This window comes from Zalophus californianus, chromosome 6 (genome assembly GCF_009762305.2).
Source record: "Zalophus californianus isolate mZalCal1 chromosome 6, mZalCal1.pri.v2, whole genome shotgun sequence".
Taxonomy (NCBI): Eukaryota; Metazoa; Chordata; class Mammalia; order Carnivora; family Otariidae; genus Zalophus; species Zalophus californianus.
In genome coordinates, this window is record NC_045600.1 from 38,920,513 (window position 1) to 38,941,323 (window position 20,811).

General features: G+C 34.5%; 1 protein-coding gene across 2 annotated transcripts in view; it reads right to left on the minus strand.

Moving 5' to 3' along the window:
* The window catches only part of MNAT1 (MNAT1 component of CDK activating kinase), a 200,343-nt gene that overhangs the window by 65,308 nt on the left and 114,224 nt on the right, over window positions 1-20,811 (minus strand). For both annotated transcript variants that reach the window (XM_027570811.2, XM_027570812.2), the window contains one exon: window positions 9,983-10,104. In XM_027570811.2, coding sequence (XP_027426612.1) covers window positions 9,983-10,104 — 122 coding nt within the window. The remainder of the gene's footprint in view (window positions 1-9,982; window positions 10,105-20,811) is intronic.

Here is a 20,811-nt window from a genome sequence, read left to right on the forward strand (position 1 = left end):
TAATAATCTAAAAGTAAAATAAAAATAAAGCTCATTCAGATTTTGAAAGGTCTGTATATGGCAAAGGCACATGGTACAACAGAGAAAAAGTAGCCTAAGAGACTAAGAATCTAGTCCTAGCTTTGCATGAACCAGAGATGTGACTATAAGCAAAGAGTTTTCTTCTCTGGACGCTTGTCTGTAGTGGACTCAAAACAGTTCACTTTCCTACAAAAGAGGAGAGTTGCACAGAGTATCTCTAAGGTTTTTCTCCAACTCCTGCACTCTCTTTAGAAACATTTTTTTAGAAATGGTTTTTAATAATGATATTTGACAAATAACTTAAGGCAATTGGCACAATTACGCTGCCTCAAAGAATCTCTCCCCCTGATCTCCCTTATCACAGTAAATGGCAGCTCTGTTGCTCAGATAAAAAACTTTGGGAAAAACTTTTTTATATCTCCCTACATCTAATTCATCAAAAATTCTCTGGTCTCTATATCAAAATTATATCCATACTCTGACCATTCTCTCAGCAACTACACTGCTACCGTCTTAGTAGAAGTCACTACCAACTTAACCAGGACTTCTGCAAGTTTTCTTGTTTTCACTCTATCAATTCTCCTATAATTGACCTTTCTAAATGTAAGTCATATGACAAACTATTCAAAATTGTCTTATGACTTCCCATCTCCTTCAAAGTAAAAGCCCAAATTTTGGCCATTACCTAAAAAATCCTACATGATCTAACTGGGGAGAGCCTGTCTCCTTACCTAAAAACCTACTACCACTCTGATCTCATCACCTACCATTCCCCAATTCACTCTGCTCCAGACACTGGCCCACTCTCTCCTCCTCATATATACTCCCACCTCAGGATCTTTGCACTTACACTTCATTCTGACTCTCCCCATGATACCACATGATTGGCTTCTTTGCTTAATTCATGTCTGTTCAAACATCGTCCTACAAAAGATTCTATCAGTACCTATGTAAAAATAGCACTCTCCTCCAATCCCTACACATCCCTCTATCTTTCTGTATTTGTCTTCGAAATACTAATTACCACCTAACAGATTCATTAGTGTATTTTAATTGTTGGCTTCACCCCAGTAGAATACCAGATGTCCTGTTTTGCTCACTGCTGTTTCCTCAGTACCTAGAAGAGTAAGTGGAACACAGAAGGCGCTCCATAATTGAATAACAAAAGTAAAGGAATTGTTAAATAACCGTTTTCTCAATTAGCATGAACTAAATACTGTAAGATTTCATTTCCCAATGGAGAATACACACACACACACACACACACACACACACATACACACACACACACAACACACACACAGTCTACTGAATTTTATGATGATTTGGGAAGAATTGACCAAATTCCAATAGTAAACTGAACTTACTTTTTTTAGGGTCCTGCAAAAATCTGAATTAAAACTATATTTCATTGGAATAATTTAGTTATAATTTTATTATTTAAAATAAATAATTTGGTTTATTTAGTGCTGCTTTTCTAAGATTAATTTTTGAATATATATATTTTTAATTAATATTATGATTTAATAGTCTTAAAGTTCTTACTACAAAAAACTATTCTGGAAGCAACTGCATAATTACATTTCCTCAGTGACCCTGTAATCTCGTGAGCATTTACTCTAGACTAAACAGCTTCATTCAGCTGCCCTGTGTCTGACTGCCGATGAAAGAAGCTTGTTTGACAACTGCTTCAAGCAGAAACATATTTTTTCCATGATTGCATAAAAAAGATTTAAAACTTACCAGACTAGAGCCAGACTAGAACTTTAAGCACAAAGGTTCATGTTAGATGTGTGAGCTGATTTCTAATTCAAATGCCAAGAAAAACAGACACTAAAGACATTTTGCTGTCATGGCCAGTGGAAAAAAAGTTAATTTAGTAATATGTTCATAATTACAACAAAATATAACGTATAGCATATATTATATACACATACATATTGCAGTCTTTTTTGTGACTTTTCAATTTTTCCATATTCTTTGATTTTCTAGTATCCCTAAGACTTTTTATAAAACTAACATATAAACTTAGATGGAGAGCATCAAAAACAAACACCTTTTCTCCATTCTTAGACAATCCATGTATAAGGATTATACAGGTAAAGACCTTGACAAAAAACGAGAAATTTCTTCAATGTGACTTAAAAAAATTCTTCTCCATAATGGTAAGAAAAATCACTGATGAAACACTTGAAGCATCAGAAACAAGAAACTGCAGTTATCAGAACTAGATAACACCAGGTCAAGAAGTTCTAGCCAAATTCAACAAAATATAAAACCGAAGTCAGACATAGAATATTTAAAAGAAAAACTTCATTGTTTTTCAGATGATTCACTTCCAAATAAAACCCAGATATTCACCTAATAGAAGAAAATTCTTAGAGTTCAGTAAAGCAGCTAGATACAAAATAAAAATACATTTAAGAATCAGAAAGCATAATGAAAATAATTTTATAACAGTATCACAACTATAACAAAAAATTAATTTCTAAATGAGATATATGGAAACTCAGTAAATTTTAAATACCCATTTTTTTCTAATCAGTTTATAAGTTTAAAGCAATTCCAAATAAAATTCCAAAAGGAATCATGCTTGGTTATTATCTAAGCAGTGAGAAGAATGGGTATATCTTAGGTAAGTAGTTGGTGGGCTTTGGTTTTTTTTTTTATTACCTGTTTCACAACGCTTTTATTATGAAATTTTTCAAATGGACAGAAAGCTTTAAAGAACTGTAGAGTGATTTGCTGCTTTGGCCAACAAAGTTTACTTGGAAGAATAAATATATAAAAATGCTAAAACTACTTTGAAAAAGATAAATAGCAAAGGAAGACTTGTCCCACCTGTGGTAGGCAGAATTCCAAGGTGGCCCCCAAGATTCCCTTATGTGCATCCTTGCAAAATCCCTTCCCCATGGGACAATATGATAGATTTCACTCCTGAGATTATATGGCAAAAGGGATTTTGCAGATGTAATTAAGATCTCAAATCGTTTGACTGTGAGTTAATAAAAAGGGAAATTATCTAGGTGGGCCAAACTTAATCAGGTAAGTAACCTTTAAAAGTAAGAGATTCAAAGTGATTTTCTCTTGCTGGCATTGAAGATGGAAGCTACCATGAGTTCTACATCTGCAAAAAACCTAATTCTGCCAATAATATAAAAGCTTGGAAGACAAACCCCCCCACAACAAGCCTCACTTACACGGAACCACAGCACCTGCTGACATTTTGATTACAACCACGTGACATCTGAATTACAAGGATCTGGGTAACCCATGCCCTCACTGCTGACTCACAAACACTGAAAACGAATGAGATAAAAATTGATGTTGTTTTAAGCCACTTAAATTTGTGGTAATTTGATATACAACAATAGAAAATAAATGCACAAATTAATATTAAAACATATCATAAATTTAAATTAATAATTATGTGATACTGTTAAAAAACTGAAACACAGATTAACGGAAAAGAAAGGGCAGTGGAGAAAAAGTCTTATATTAATAAAACACATGAGTAGAAAAAAGAACTATTACTGGATATACTGGTCTGGGCCAATTGACTCACCATGTTGAAAAAACAGATTCTTTCATAGCTCCTTATAAAAAAATAAATTCCAGATGGATTAAGTGCCATATTAAAAAACTGAAGCTACACAAAATTTAGAATATAAATATATATAAAGTTTTGTGTTGGTTTAGGACTTCCCTAGTAGAAGAACAATGGAAAATTAATAGGACATCATCAATACATCCATTGCTCAGAATTAAAACTACTGCATATCATAAACAATGTAAGAATAAAAAACTAAGGGGAGCCTGGGTGGGCATGGTCAGTTAAGCACCCAACTCTTGGTTTCAGCTTAAATCACGGTTTCGGGGTCATGAGACGGAGTTCTGCTCGTTAGGCTCTGTGCTCAGTGCGGAGTCTGCTTGAGATTCTCTCTCCCTCTCCCTCTCCCTCTGCTCCTCCCACTCACGCACTCCCTCTCTCCTTCTCATAATTAAGTAAATCTTTTCTTAAAAGAATAAAAAAATAAGGAGCACCTGGGTGGCGCAGTCGGTTAGCATCTGACTCTTGGTTTTGGCTCAGGTCATGATCTCAGGGTTATAGGACAGAGCCCTGCATTGGGCTCCGTGCTCCGTGCAGAGTCGGCTTGGGATTCTCTCTCTCCCTCTCCTTCTGCCTCTCCCCCACCCCCATTCGCTCTCTAAAATAAATAAATAAATCTTTAAAAAAAAAGAATAAAATAAAATTTAAAATCTCAAGGGTTAATAGATTTACTACACAGCTGACTCATTTAAATAAATAAGGAGAACAACACTATCCCAATAAAAAAGGAGACAAGGAATAAATAGACAACTCATGCATAGGGAGGAAAAGAAATTACCAGATGGACTGCGCCACAAATATAAGACAATAGGAAAATGCTAAGGTAAGGAAAGGAAACAGCATGTGCAACAACACAAAAATATGTGAGACACTATAAGGTTCTTAAGAAACACCAAGTATAAGGGGGTAGGCTATATGACGATAAAGATAGGTGTCAGATTGTACAGGTGATGATGAGCCATTGAAAGATATTAATAACAAAGAGACACGACCAAATTGATATATTAGTCTTCTATGGCAACAATGAGGAAGTCCTTAAGAAGGGAGACAAAGAGAGTGTTATAACAAAAAATCTGATAGACTAGGTTCAATGTTTTATCTCAAATTCTTGATATATAAAATTCTAATTTATCAATTGGAAAAAAAAAAACAGTTTTTAAGAGCAAAAGAAAGGTCATGAAAGCATCTCCAAGGTTACTGTGAAGGTGGATCTTCTATTCTGGGGACTATACCCTGTACAATTCCCTCAAGATGAACACTTCTAATTGCTTTGCTAACAGTAATGGATTTGTTAACAGGTTAGTTAACTTTTGGTTGGTTGGTTTTATCAAGGTAGTCTATGGCTACACAAGAAAACAAAACTGATAGGTGCTGATAGAGATCAAACAAAAAACTATCTTCTAATTATTCTTAGTTTATAGTTAACTAAGTCAATTCAATACTATTACTGTCACAAATTTTTTCACTATTGATTATGTAATAATAGCTAACTCAAGATATTAAACCATCAAACTTTACATCTGTTTTTTAAAGCTCTCATAACTTGTTTGCTCAGTCAGTAGAGCATGCAACCCTTGATCTCGGGGTTGTAAGTTCGAACCCCACACTGGGTGTAGAGATTACTTAAAAATAAAAATCTTTAGGGGCGCCTGGGTGGTTCAGTCGGTTAAGCATCCAGCTCTTGATTTCAGTTTAGGTAATGATCTCATGGGCAGTGAGATCAAGCCCCACATGGGACTCCACATTCAGCATGGAGTCTGCTTGGGATTCTCTTCTCTCCCTCTTCCTCTATCCCTCTCAAATAAATAAAATCTTTTAATAAAATAAAATAAAAATAAAATCTTTAAAAAGTAAAAAATAAAGCTACATAACTGACAGCACACACTCATATCAGTTATGTTAACAGAAGAGATCTTAAAGATCATATTTTATCTTATAAAACAACAGGTTTTCCTTATTTTTGTAATAAGCTCACAAATGAAAAGCTCATATTAAATAAATCACTTCCATCTGCCTAAAACAGTAGAGATATCTGATTAAATAATTTGAAATTGATGAACAAAATTGATAAGCACTCATAATTTATATCAGTTAAGTGAATAACTCGTCTTTGGGTGGAAGGTAGTAAAATATTAACTAGAAATCCAGTTGATTACTAAAAAGATAGTCTCAGAGTACCAATCAATGAGACTACTAGACTAACCACGAAAGCCATTGTCTAGGGAATTTCAATTAGCAGTTAAGTTTTCCCAATGCTCTCTCCCACTGGCACAGAATTAATAAACGTGTTTACATATTGCCTTGAGCAAACCAGAAGAGTACTACCAGTGCAATGTGAACCTTAATTATCCATTCATAATACCCTCCTGAATGAAAAATTTTCATTTATTCTTCTTCTGCTTCTCAAGTTTAAGTAACTTTAGAAAAGATCTTAGTAAAAAACACCAAAAATTTCATGGCAATGTACTTTTTATTTCATCCTTTTTCAAAGTTATATATAAGGACAAAAATGTAGTTCTTTGGAGACACAATGCCACCCAACACCTTATATCACCTGCTCCCCAAAATATATAATATTATTCTGAAAGTGCTTGCACCCATATTTTTGCACTAGTTAAAGTGAAAGTGCAAAGTGTACCATTCTTAACTTCACCAAGTCACACAGATTTCAAAGAAGATATAAGAAAATAGAAATAAGGCAGTTAATTTATTCTCTGTTTTCCTCTAGAAAAATTGAACTTGTTTCCTCTGTAGGATAACATAATATAAAACGGAAATTTTGTTGTAATAGGAAAAGAGAGAGTAATAGAAGCTAGAGGACTGGGGAAAGGGGGAGATCCCACCATAAAGGGATAAATGGAGCTTATTTAGATGCAAGACAGGGACAAGTTTTAGGACAGATGTGTAATTATTATACCTTTAGTCAACTTAACTTTATATTCCTTTTACCCTAAGAGCAGCACCTTTGAAGATATAAATCATTCTTTGAAAAGTCACTTCAGAGAACAAATTCTTCAGTTTCTCTCTAAATGTTTCTGAAAGATTAGGTAAACATATATCCTTAGATTTATAAAGTTTTGTTTAATAAGAAAAAAATAAGATAGCATATAGCTATCTTCAAATAATAATTCCAAAAGAGAAAATGAACTAATAGTATAAGAAATCAATTTAGAACTTATTTTAGCAAATGTTTCAGTATGAGGTCATAACTCACCAAAAAGACTGCTTGAGCTGATCTCAGCTACAAATATTAAAACTGTCTGTATAGAATTCAATCCCTTTCTCAAGGTAGAAGCCTGAAGAGATGTGGGACGAATTCTATGTTGGTAGATAAATAGTTCTATATCAGGAAAAAGTCACTGTTCCTTTAGCAATTCTGATATCACTGCTGATGATCTAGAAATTCCTACACTACTTAGCCACAGATGGCTAAAAGAAACTGTTACAGTCAAGGTCTAATGACTTAAACATACATGTTTATTTGAAATCAGAACAATTTGCCCTTGTAACTATTGTGGATATAGAATATATGTATAGTCTTTGTTGAGAGAAGCAAAAGTCTACTTCAAAAAATTCTGGGGGCACCTAGGTGGCTCAGTCACTTACATGTCTGCCTTTGGCGCAGGTCATGATCTCCAGGTACTGGGATGGAGCCCTGCCACTCAGCAGGGAATCTGCTTCTCCCTCCGTCTACTGGGGAGTCCCCACCCCACCCCCGCCATGTGTGTGTGCACACATGTGTGTTCTCTCAAATAAATAAATAAAATCTTAGAAAAAGAAAAAAGAAATTCTGGAACTAACTGTATTCTAAATACTCAATGGTTAATGAATGAAAGTCCCCCACCCACCAACACCAACACACACAAAAAAAGTGATCCAGCCTCCTTCATTTAACTTCAAGTAAGATTTCAGGTATGAAAAACTTGGGAAAAGTACAAGCGCTATGGTTATATCTTATCTAAAGGACACTTACCCTACATTTCAAAATCTAAATCATAACGGTAAAGGCAAAAGGAAACCAAAAAGGGGTCCAACATTCAGAAGAGTTGCCAAAGTTTATTAAATTTAACAATTTACTCAAAATTGTTGGGGGAAAAAGCAATCAAGCTACATCTATTTTATACAGATTTCTAATAGAGTTAATTAAATATACACACACATATATATAGCAGCAGCACCACCACAGCAGATTAAAAGAGGAAGATAAGGGGGATATTCCATTGAAAAGACCCAATAAAAATTGGCAATAATAGAACACTAAATACAAGAGGAAATGAACTTAAAAAAAAAAAAAGCTAGGATTCAGCTGCTGAGAAAGGCAAAGGTTGGCTGCCACTGTGCGAGAACTAGAAAACCTACTGCCACCCTCCTCAACTCTATACTGACAAGAGCCCTCAACCACTGAGGAAAGGCATGAAACCAATTCTTACCTGTGCTAACATAATGATGCAAAGCAGGGATGGGGGGCAGGAGGAACATACATGGTTATTTAAACTAAACTGAATAAAATTTAAAATTGAGTTTTTTCAATTGTTCTAGACACATTCAAGTGCTCAGCAGAAACATTAAAACTGAGGGCTACTGTACCGGAGAGCATAGACATAAAATATTTCTATTACTTCAGAAAGTTGTATTGGATAGTACTGGTTTAGAACATTTATATGCAATGTAATTACAGCCAGAGTTAAGACTAAATCTACTACCATTTTGTTTCTTAATTGCTTCATTTCTTTATTTTTGTAACCCTCTCTTTCTGTTCTTTTCATTAAGGAAGTATTTTTTATGATTTCATTATTTTTCTCTGCTACTGACTGACTGACCCTCTTTTTTTTTCACATTTTTAGTAGTTGCTAGAGGGCTTATATTAAATATCTTTAACTTTCTACAATCTATTTCCAGGCACTACTATACCACTTCATGCATACTGTAAGAACATTACAACAACAGTTATTTCCTCTTCCTATCCTTTGCACTGTCACACATTTTACTTGTGCATTGTTATTATGCATGCCCACTTCCATAATCTTTCAAATGTAAGTTTGATGAATAAACTATTAGAAAATGCAAAACCCCGTAACAAAGGAACACTATTTTAAATACTTTGTCTTCACTAACATTAAAAATAAAGATTTTAAGAAAACTTATTTTAGAGATCTAGAATTCTGGCTCTTGCTAACCCAATAAGAGATAAGAAACCAACATCTTTATCACTAATAACTTTTTACATCATGAAACCCTATATTGTCTATCCCAAGCTTCAATTTTAGCACTTAGGTAAATTATTTGATAAATTTGTTATCTCAAACTCAAAAGGGGTTTTAGGTTTTGTTTCACATCTCCTTAGCTTCATGTTTGGAAGATGCAGGACCTTAAGAGAATACAGAACTAAAGAAAATAATAAGATCTACTAAACAGCAGATTAGTAAATTATCTTTCATTTTAATAGTCATTTGAACTTAGAGCCTCCAATTTCATATGTATAATACTATGAGTCATGTTCAAGATTTGAGTTTTGAAGATGCATATAGGTTTTTTGTTGTTTTTTGTTTTGTTATTTTTGTATGTAGGTTTTATCTATTTTGCTGTTGGGGTCTTTTTTCAAATTACTTTTTAATCACTTGTTTCATTGTACCCATTATTTTCTTTTCACATTATATTCTTTACACTATTTTATTTTGTTAAGAAGCAATGGTTTCTAGATCATCTTTTCATTCAAAACTTTAGCTTTAGACCCCAGACCAAGACATGACTTGTCCCATTCAACACAGTCTGTGCCTGAACTTCTCAAGGACACTATAGATACCCAACTGCTTCCCTGAGACAGACTGTGATCATCTCCATCACCCACAAGAGTCACCATTCCAGGTTCATTTCCAAAATAGATGCACAGAATATGGCTTTTGAGCCACTGGGCCAGCCCTACATTATACCTTTTGACTAAGTCTATTTTGTGGCTTATTTCTCATAAATATAGTTACACTGTTATCAGCAATGAGTAAATCTACTCCTTTTCATGGCAAGGTCACAACTCTCATATTTTTACTGGCTTACTAATGACTAAATTAAGCTCCTATTTCTAAAAAATTACACAGTGAGCTGAAAATGAACAGCTACTTCAGTATGGCTGCCAACATCATTAAAAAGAACTAATATAATCCAATCTTAATCTCAAAAGACCTAACAAAAACATACAAAAAAATGTGTACACTTAGTATTAAGCATTCATTTTTCACAAAAGAGTAAATTTCTAAAGTTCAAAATCTAAGAATTTTTTAAAGTGTAAGTTAAAAATAGTACTAACCGATAAGCCCTAAACATCAGTTCCTCAATGAGAAGTTCTTGGAGACTTACCCAAGTCTTCCTAGCATCTCAAGCTCAGGAACTCGTGGTCCACATGTCTCTATCTGCAGTGGTTGGTATTCATATAGAGCTTCTTCAAGCTTTTGAATAGGTGCTAATGAAATATGCTGACCCTGTTAGAAAAATGAAGGAAAGCAATACCTTTTAATAATATTTTCATATTACTACTTATTTGTAGACTAAATTCCTTCCTCACTTTAAAAATATTATCCTGGGGCACCTGGGTGGTGCAGTCGGTTAAGCATTGGACTCTTGGTTTCGGCTCAGGTTGTGATCTCAAGGTCACGGGACTGAGTCAGGTTCAGTGCAGAGTCTGCTTAGAACTCTTTCCCTCTCCCTCTGCCCTTCCCCCTACTCTAAAATAAATAAATATTTTTTAAAAATAAAAATATCCATTGGGGAAGTCTTGCTGGCTTAGTCGGTGGAGCATACAACTATTGATCTCAGGGTATTGAGTTCAAGCCCCACATTGGATGTAAAGATTACTTAAATGAATAATTTTAAATGGAAATAAAATTTAAAAATATTATCCATGAAGTCTGCTAATTCATGGGTACAATTCATTATATTACTGAAACCCACATTTTATAATTTATAGTAATTGACACATGATTTGAAAGAAGAAAACTGGGAGGCCTGGGGGGCTCAGTTGGTTAAGCGGCTGCCGTCAGCTCAGGTCATGATCTCAGGGTCCTGGGATGGAGCCCCGCATCAGGCTCCCTGCTCAGCGGGGAGTCTGCTTCTCTCTCTCCACCTGCCTCTCCCCAGGCTTGTGTGCTCTCTCCCTCTCACTCACTCTCTCTCTCAAATAAATAAAATCTAAAAAATAAATAAATAAAAATAGAGGAAGAAAACCAAATCCATCATTAAATTCAAATTTAGCCTTAAAGAGTAAAGTTATTCAACATCAATGGTAGAATTCAGCAAATATAAAAGTGTAGTCCATCCTCACATTTTCCTATTTATTATCCAGCTCTGAGAGTTTTGGTAAAATCAGTGTTTTATTGAAAGCTATAATTAGGGAAGAATACTAATGAAATTATTCTCCACAAAATTTTGCCATATAAACATCTACTCTCTTAAGTCTTTACAATGAAATCAAACTTACTTACCAAATGTGTGTATATGATGTCTACTTACATACACACACAGGGAATTTTGTGCTAAAAACTAAGTTGAATGAAACATCTAGGATTTTTCTGAAAACAAATAATTACTGAATAACCAAAAGGACTGTATTTGATTACAAGCATACAAAATAAAATATCATTCAGCCATATAACATCATTACACTGAGATTTATCATACATCTGAGCATAGATCCTAATTTTTAAAAATCCCTATTTTTTAATATAGTCCCTGTTTTCAGATTCTAACTCTAGTTCTGTTATTTTTCTTTGTATAGTGCTCAAGTTCTTTATTTCCTAACTTTTTAGTAAAAACCAGCTCTTATAGTTATTAATTTTACCATTTTCTAGTTTATAGTTTATTTCTGTTGCTACCTCCCTTAGTTTCCTTTACTTTTCCCCTAAATTGCTAAGTTGAATATATAGTACATTCTATTTTATTTAAATAAATAAATAAATAAAAACCATGACTTATAAGTGACAAAGTGCAACTGAGGCAGTGAGGAACAACCACTGACAATGTTTGCATCTGACTTGTGGTTTTTCTCTTCAACAAGTTTTAATCCCATTTAGCATCACCCTAGCTAGTTCACTGTCATGTATTAATAGCTTCTCTGGGGCACCTGGGTGGCTCAGTCGTTAAGCGTCTGCCTTCGGCTCAGGTCATGATCCCAGGGTCCTGGGATCGAGTCCCACATTGGGCTCCCTGCTCAGCGGGAAGCCTGCTTCTCCCTCTCCCACTCCCCCTGCTTGTGTTCCTGCTCTCGCTATGTCTCTCTGTCAAATAAATAAAATCTTAAAAAAAAAAAAAATAGCTTCTCTGACAATGTCACCTCAAAAGTCCTTCATCAAACATTGACAAAGGACACGAACAGACATTTCTCCAAAGAGACACAAACTGCCATTAAGCACATGAAAAGATGCTTAACAACAATAATTAGTAAGAAAATGCAAATCACCATAAGAGACTCTTAATCTCAGGAAACAAACTGAGGGTTGCTGGAGTGGAGGGGGGTGGGAGGGATGGGGTGGCTGGGTGATGGACACTGGGGAGGCTATGTGCTATGGTGAGCGCTGTGAATTGTGTTAAGACTGATGAATCACAGACCTGTACTCCTGAAACAAATAATACAGTATATGTTAATTTAAAAAAAAAGAAAATGCAAATCAAAACCACAATGATATACCACTTAACACTCTTGACTATTTAGGATGGCTATTATTCAAAACAAACAAACAAAACCACAGAAAATAAGTTTTGGCAAGGATGTATAGAAATTGGAACTCTTGGGGCGCCCGTGTGGCTCAGTCATTAAGCATCTGTCTTCAGCTCAGGTCATGATCCCAGGGTCCTGGGATCGAGCCCCGTATTGGGCTCCCTGCTCTGCAAGAAGCCTGCTTCTCCCTCTCCCTCTCCCCCTGCTTGTGTTCCCTCTCTCGCTGTGTCTCTCTCTCTCTGTCAAATTTGTAAATTGGAACTCTTGTGCATTGCTGGTGGGAATGTAAAATGGCACAGCCACTATGGAACACAGGAGGGTGATTCCTCAAAATATTAAATATAGAATTACCATATGAACCAACAATTCCATTCCTGGGTATATACATAAAAGTGGTAAAAGCAGGAACTTGGAACATATTTGTACACCCATGTTCATAGCATCATTATTCACAGTAGCCACAGGAGCAACCCATGTGTCCATGGATGGATGAATGAATAAACCAAATGTGGCATATACACACAATGGAATATTACTTAGCCTTAAAAAGGAAGAAATTTTGACACATGTTAAAACATGGGTGAATCTTAAAAACATGCTAAGTGAAAGAAGCCAGTTATAAAAGGACAAACATTGTATGATTCCAATTACCTGAGATTTCTAGAGTAGTCAAACTCATAGAAACAGAAAGTAGAATGGTGGTTGTCAGAAGATAGGGTGAGGCAAGAAGGAGATGGGGGGTTAGTATTTAATAGGTACAGAGTTGCAGTTGGAGAAGATTGAAAAAATCTGGAAATGGATGCGCTACAACGTGAATGTACTTGATATCGAGAACCATATACTTGGGGCACCAGGATGGTGGAGCTGGTTAAGTTTCGACTCTTGGTTTCAGCTCAGGTCATGATCTCATGGTCCTGAGATCGAGCCCTGCATTGGGCTCCAGCTAAGCATGGAGTCTGCTTGACATTCTCTCTCCTTCTTACCCTCCTGCTCATGCTCTTTCTCTCTCTTTCTCAAATAAATCTTAAAAAAAAAAAAAAGAACCATATACTTAAAAAAGAGTTAAAAATGGTAAAGCTTACGTATTCATATTTTACCACAATTTTAAAAAATGGTTTTAGATATTCTTATTTACTCATTTACCTGGCTAGAGTAATACACAGGAAAAAAAAGAAGTAAAATACCTAGAAAACTTTGTTAACATTATTTTAAACCTTAACCTCCATATGTTTCACAACTTTTCTAAATAAACATCAAACTGTCAAGCTAAATCTTATACTATTTCAGAGAAATCCAATCTCTGAACAATGGATCTGAGTACAGGGGTTACACAGGTTAAGAAGAGGACTGCCTAAGTGGGATATTTTGAGTGACATTTTGACATTCCTGTTTCAAAGTGTCTTCTTCATAAGCCGCCAAGTACTAAACTCTCCTGCCATGATACAAAAAGTCCAGTATTAGTGTCACATTGTTAGGTTAGGGGGGAAAAGAAGAGAAATGAAAAAGAAAAATTATAAGAATTAAAGAAGGAAACTTTATAGTCCTCCTAACATAGTAATGCAGATCACTCTTTACTCCATTTTCATTTTATAAATCATGCAAGGTCCAGAAAAGATGATACAGAATGGCTATTTTCAAGAGCCAGAATACCTTCCAGGGAAAATAATATTCAAAAAAGACAGGCTCTCTTAAGTCATTATAGTGGGAAACATACTAAAAGTGATCATTCACTAAACACCAACTATAAAGCCCAAGTTACTAAAGTGATGAAATCATATAATCCAAAATCTTCTCTGCAAGTTTGTGGGCACATAAAATACCACCTAGTATAATCACAGTTAACATTATTTACTCAGTGCCAGGCACTGGTCTAAGGACTTTTTATGCATTATTTCATTAGTATTCACAATAGTTTTATGAGATAAATACTGTTATTCCTACTTTATAGATAGGGAATAGGGGTTTAGATATATGACTTGGCAAGGTCACTCTGTATTAATGGCAGGTTGAGGATTAGAAGCCAATTCTTTTAGATTCTAAAGCCTGTGTTCTTTTCCCCTAACTTCTTTATTTTATAAATAAAGAAGCATTTAAAATACAAATTTTCCAAAAGTCATGTAGTAGTAAGAATCAAATCTCCTAATTCCTGTCCAGTATGGGTTCTACCACATACTACCTTTTAATATCTTATTTTTAGATAATATAATAATGGTCACTCAATTTAAAAGTTTGATCTTAATAAGTAAATCCTAGATAGTTTAAGATAAATTTGTATACAAATTCTAATAACTTATATTTGGTCAAAACAACACAGGCTCAAAAAGGATTTTTTTAAATTATGGCATTTAGAGAACAGTAAACATCACTCAGTGGTAATTCTGTTTACCATGAGAATGATAAAACAAAGTTCATAAATGATGCACAACTTAGCCTTGTAATGTTCAACTGATCTTTCCCCAAACAAACTTGGTGTGAGGTAGATGCCAAATTTCTCAAATCTAAAGCTGGGGAAGAACTTACAGGACAATCATTGACATAATTAAAATTAAATCACCAATATACAAAAATGTCTTAGCAAGTCCTATGAGGAAAGTGTTGGGTTTTTTAAGATTTATTTATTTGAGAGAGAGAGAGAGAGAGAGAGCACATATGCAGGGGGAGGGGCAGAGGGAGAAGCAGACTCCCCACTGAGCAGGGAGCCCTACATAGGGCTCAATCCCAGGACCCTGGGATCACGACCTGAGCTGAAGGCAGACTCCCAATCAACTGAGCCACCCAAGTGCCCCAGTGTTGGGAGTTTTAAGTGACTGGAGGCAAAAGCGTATCTAAAAAGTTTCTGGATGCAAAATGGTAACTGAATGTGATATTTCCACTAAGACAGTAAGTATTATATTATCCAAATTATCAGATTAAGGAAATCAAACAACATGATGCACTAGTGATCTATCACATCTGAATTAATGGACAGTTCATCAAAGAAGATACATGAATGGCTAATAAGTACATGAAAAGATGCTCAACATCTTTAAGAAAAATGCAAATTACGACCACAATGAAATACTACTTCACACCCACTAGATAAAGGACAGACAATAAAAAGTTTTACTGAGGATGTGGAGAAACTCTAACCTTTAAACATTCTGATGAGAGTGTACAATGGTGCCACCACTTTGGAAATCAGTTCAGCAGTTTTTCTTAAGTGTACAAATAATGTACTATGACTTAGTACTTCATAAGTGTCTAACCAAGAGAAATGAAAACCTATGACCACACAAAGACTTGTATGAGATATTCCTAGCAGCATTATCCATAGTAGCCAAATAGTGGAAACAGTCTACATGTCCATCAACTGGCGGATGAATTAGAAAATGAGGTATATTCAACACAGTATGAATATTAACTCATAATTTAATATTAATAAAATATGCTAAATACTATTCAGCAACAAAAAGGAATAAAATATTTATATGTGCTGCAACATAGATGAACTTCAAAAACATTATGCTAAGTGAAAGAAACCAGGTAAAGGACTACATATTGTATGATTCCATTTACATGAAATGTCAACCACGGTTGGTAAAATTACATGGCTGTAATTTTAAGTATAATGTGAAATATATTCTTTAACTTTTCTTACTTAGCAAATTTCAAGTCTACTATAAAAAATGGTTTACTATTTACTAAAACTTAACTGTTAGAGCATCTATACATTACAAATATTATCATTATTCTTTCTCCTCAAATAAAGGAAAAGAACAGACTACCTTTTGTGCTGACTCTAAAATCAGGATTTAATTCCAAATGAAAAATTATATGATCTAGATTTCTGGAATCCAGTCAATAAGAAATGAAATTAAATCTGAAAGCAACTTTTACTTTAAAAAACCTCTGGTCATTATGTGAAAAGACACACACACACACACACACACACTTTTGGAATGCAGAAACCATTTAGAGTAACATTACTAAAGAAAATATATTATTTTCTAATAAAAATAACAGCAACAGAAATAGTTCATTAGTAATCATTAGTGCATAGATTGTTGAAATAAGCAATAATAAAAATACTAAAAATGAAGGAGTGAACTTGTCGTGATGAGCACCAGGTGATACATGGAATTGTTGAATCACTGTATTGTACACCTAAAAGTAATATAATACTGGATGTTAACTAACTGAAATTAAAATAGAAACTTGAAAAAAATACTAAAAATGAAAATATCCTTTCATATAAATCAGTGTATAATTTTTTGCTAAGTACCACAGAAGTTCTGAGGCTGTAATTTATAAAATATTAGCAATTTAGGGTGATAGGCTGAATGATTCTGAAAATCCTTTAACACAATTTTAAGGACTCTCTTAATTTTTCTGTCTCAAATGACTTACTTGCCAGGCTAGTCTCATCTTTAGTATATTTGCTAATAAGCCCTGTAAGTTTGTTAAACTGTGTATAGTTATCTGTTTAACATCTGTCTCTCCCATTAGACTAAAAGGCCCTATGTTCACTGCCATGTCTACAGCACAGTGGCTGGCAACAAAGAGCTACTCGATGTTTTGTTAAATGAATGAATAATATAAAAGGGCATGTGAATGGTCATATGGTATAGCAATATGAACACTAGGAAAACTGTACGAGTCAGGTTTCCATATTCAATAAATTTAAGAACACTCTTACTAAGCATAAACAATTGAAATTTTGTTAATCACATGTACTATAAGGGCACATAAGGAATATAACTCCACCTTTTCCACACTTTACTATTGTTTTCTTTCACTTATTCATTACAGAAAGTCTGTGGATGTTTTTTATCCCTAGGCTGGAAATGTGTCTTTTAGCCACTTAAGAACTCATTTTAACAAAATTTCAGATGATACTGTGGTATTCTGTGGCTATCATCACCTATTCACATAACAAATACTGAATACTGGGGCACCTGGGTAGCTCAGTCACGGAACGTCTGTCTGCCTTTGGCTCAGGTCATGATCCCAGGGTCCTGGAATCGAGCCCTGCATCGGGCTCCCTGCTCCATGGGAAGCCTGCTTCTCCCTCTCCCACTCCCCCTGCTTGTGTTCCCTCTCTCGCTGTGCTTCTCTCTGTCAAATAAATAAAATCTTAAAAAAAAAAAAATACTGAATACTAACTATATGTCCAAAACTAAAAACTCCAGCAGTGATCAAAACAGATACAAGCCTTGCACTCAGGAAGCTTACATTCTAATAACTTTTCAATGAGACTGTGCCTTCTACTTTTAAGTCTCTGAATCATCTAAATGCAAAACAAAAAAACGATAGTGGTAGTTGTTTTCATAAACTGAGTCCTCTCACATCTTAAAGTTATCAAATCCTACAGAATGTGTCACACTGCCAAAGGGAATTAAAAACCTGAATATTTCAGTGATATCGAAGCATTAAACCACTATAACCCTGGTTACTATTTCCAAAGAAAGTATCTATAGGAGACCTTTTAGAAAATCAACTCGTTTTTTCTGAAATACTGTTTCTATGTTGGTTAGTGTCCTATATGCACATATGTACATATGATTTTATGTGCACATATGTACATATGATTTTCATTTGTGCATATATATGTATGCATCTGTATATGGATATATATTTTTTAATTGTGTGGTATGTGTGTGTGTTCTCACACAATTTTGTAACGGCATAGAGAATACTTATATACCTGGCACTGCCTTCAACCTGCTCATTCTAAATAATATTTTTTTGGTAACTCAGTTGTTTTTAATTTTTTGGGCAGCAAGCACAGCAATTTTTATACTATGCGGTTCTGTTCATTCTAGAGTGGTATCAGCTTGCCATCACTGCAACAGCTGCATGGTAATAACTTCCTGGTAGCACAGAATTTTATGGTAAGTACAATTCATTTTCCCCCATAGAAATGGCTTTCTCTAATTTCTTTCAAAATTTATAGTAAACAGCATTAAGGTCAATGAGGGATAAGACCCTGCATGTTAAGAGGTAACTCTATATTTATGCTGGCACTCCCTCTAAACTAAAATGAACTGAGGGAGGGGCGCCTGGCTGGCTCAGTTGGTGGAGTGTTTGATTCCTGGTCTCAGGGTTGTAAGTTCAAGCCCCACACTGGGTGAAGAGATTACTTAAAAATAAAATCTTATTTTTAAAAAATAAAATAAGATGAACTGAGGTGATGAAACTCTCAGCTTCATTTTCATAATCTAAAATGGGGAGGTGGAGAGTGAATTGGGGGTTGGACTAGATGTTCTTTCAGGGCTAACCTGCTATGATTTCATGACCACTAAGTAGAAATAAGCCACTACCTCATAATGTATCATAAAAATAGAATTTTCCCCAATTTTAATGTAAAATAATTTGATTCTAAATATACCAGAGAAACAGCCAGTGGAAAAACACAAGCACGAATCCCCAGATTCTCGTCTCTACTAGAATCATGAGACTACATTCCCTTTCTGAATGCATGTTTTGTAGTGAAGAGAATATAACTTTTTCTAAAAATTATATGGTTTGCTCTTTTAAGCATTCTAATGCTGAATTATTCCCACAAATCAACCTTTATGAGCATTCCCTATCTTTTAAAATATGGTACACCTAATAGTTATATTACCAATTTTTCTCCAAAATTTTCCTTCTCAAAAAAAGCAGGCTTTTTGAGAGTATGAAAGAATTTTCATCCTGACTACACTAGAAATAGCACCATATTTTTCTAGTTCTTTAGTGATGATCAGTTCCATTCAAATATGTAAGATATGCTTTAAAACTTTAAAGAAGAATTTCTATATCTAGCTGGGCTTAAGCTTCTTGTTCATCATTAGAAAGCAAATGGTCCTAAAAGAGTTACACCCTCGCTTGGCTAAGCCAAGTCTCCAAAACAATTTCTATCACATTGGTTCTGGAAACCTCATCACAATCTGTTCACTACAGTGGAATTACTTTAAGGCTTTTTAACTAAAGTCACTTGCAATCCCCTCGCTACAACATACAGCATTTAGTGTTCAAATTACCACACAGAAAAACGTCCCTTAATAATATATCAATTCTGTTTTGAATTCTTGTTACACAAATATATTTGTGTATGTATTGTTATTGTATACTTGTTTCTTACTGTTACACAAACATAAACTATTCCTTGAGAAAGAACTTTAAAATAAATTTCGCATATTTAGAAATTTAAAATGGGAGAAATTAGGAAATAATATCTTTTAAAAAGATTAATATCATTAAAGCATCCCAAATATAATTATAACCAAGCTCTGCATATTTTTTAAAAAGCATTTCTATGAATTCCTTTGTGTTGGTATAGAACTACTATGGTTCATCTAGAAACTAAATTCAACAATATATTTGTGGACATATGCCATTAGTTTTCAGAAAGCCAAGGGTCTCAAACTATATAGATGAACATGAAACACAAAAGGAATAGCATTTTCCCCCTATGCTTTCACCTGTTTTGACTATAATTGCATTCATAAAATTTATCTCCTGAAAAATGCAAAGATAAAGACAGGAAAGAAACTAATAAGCTAGTCATCTCTGCCTCAGATAGTTCTACACCTAAAACGTCCAAGAAGTCCAAATGTTATCTAGAAGGGTCCTAAGTGATGTGACTGACTGAAATTCAACAAAGCTACAACAGTGAAGTCACACCTTACACAGGGATTAGGTTCTAAGGTCAGAGTAAGGCAAAAACTCGTCAAAATAAGCTCTCAAAAAATCCCTTGAATAGCCCATAAAGTAAATTATACATTACTCTATACCTATTGTAATTGCTTTATATAAATAAACTAGTTTTTCCTCCAGCATTGGAATAGATTACTGTGTGTTCTGTGGAAAAGCAGATAAAGCAGTTGCCTTGCTTCTGGCAACCATGTTGTTTCAAAAACTTTTTTTTACTGAAGGAAGAGAAGAATTATTTGCTACTTTTCACCCTAGTTTTGTGTTTTCAACTTTAGTTGAATTCAAATAAGTTACATGTACATATGATATGACTTGGCTACACATGACAGGTATTTAAATGTTCATTCAGCTAAATTCTTGGGGGAAAAAAATGACATTTGAGATGGACTATGAAGGATGAATGGGGCTGAAATGGAAGGGAAGAAAGAGCATTTCTAGTGAAGGGAATTTCTATTCCAAGAGCAGCTTCAGTACAGGATAGGAGCCAGAATATAAATGATAGAAGAATAAGAATTGAGGAAGTAGAAACACTGAGCAAACGTGATTATTATTTTCATCAAATTACAAGATAAATAGATATGGCAGTAGCTTAAAAAAAAAGTAGGGTCCAAGGAAGAGATTTTATTTTCTTTTATTTTTGTGGTCCTAGGTTTTATTTTTCCTTAAGCACTGATAAATTAGGCAGTGTTGAAAAGCAGTATTTTTACATTCTTTCTCTGATGCTTGTCTTGCTACTGAACTGGCAACATTTGTTGCCAAAAGGACAGAGCGTCCAGCAAATCATATCTGTTTCTATAAAAAG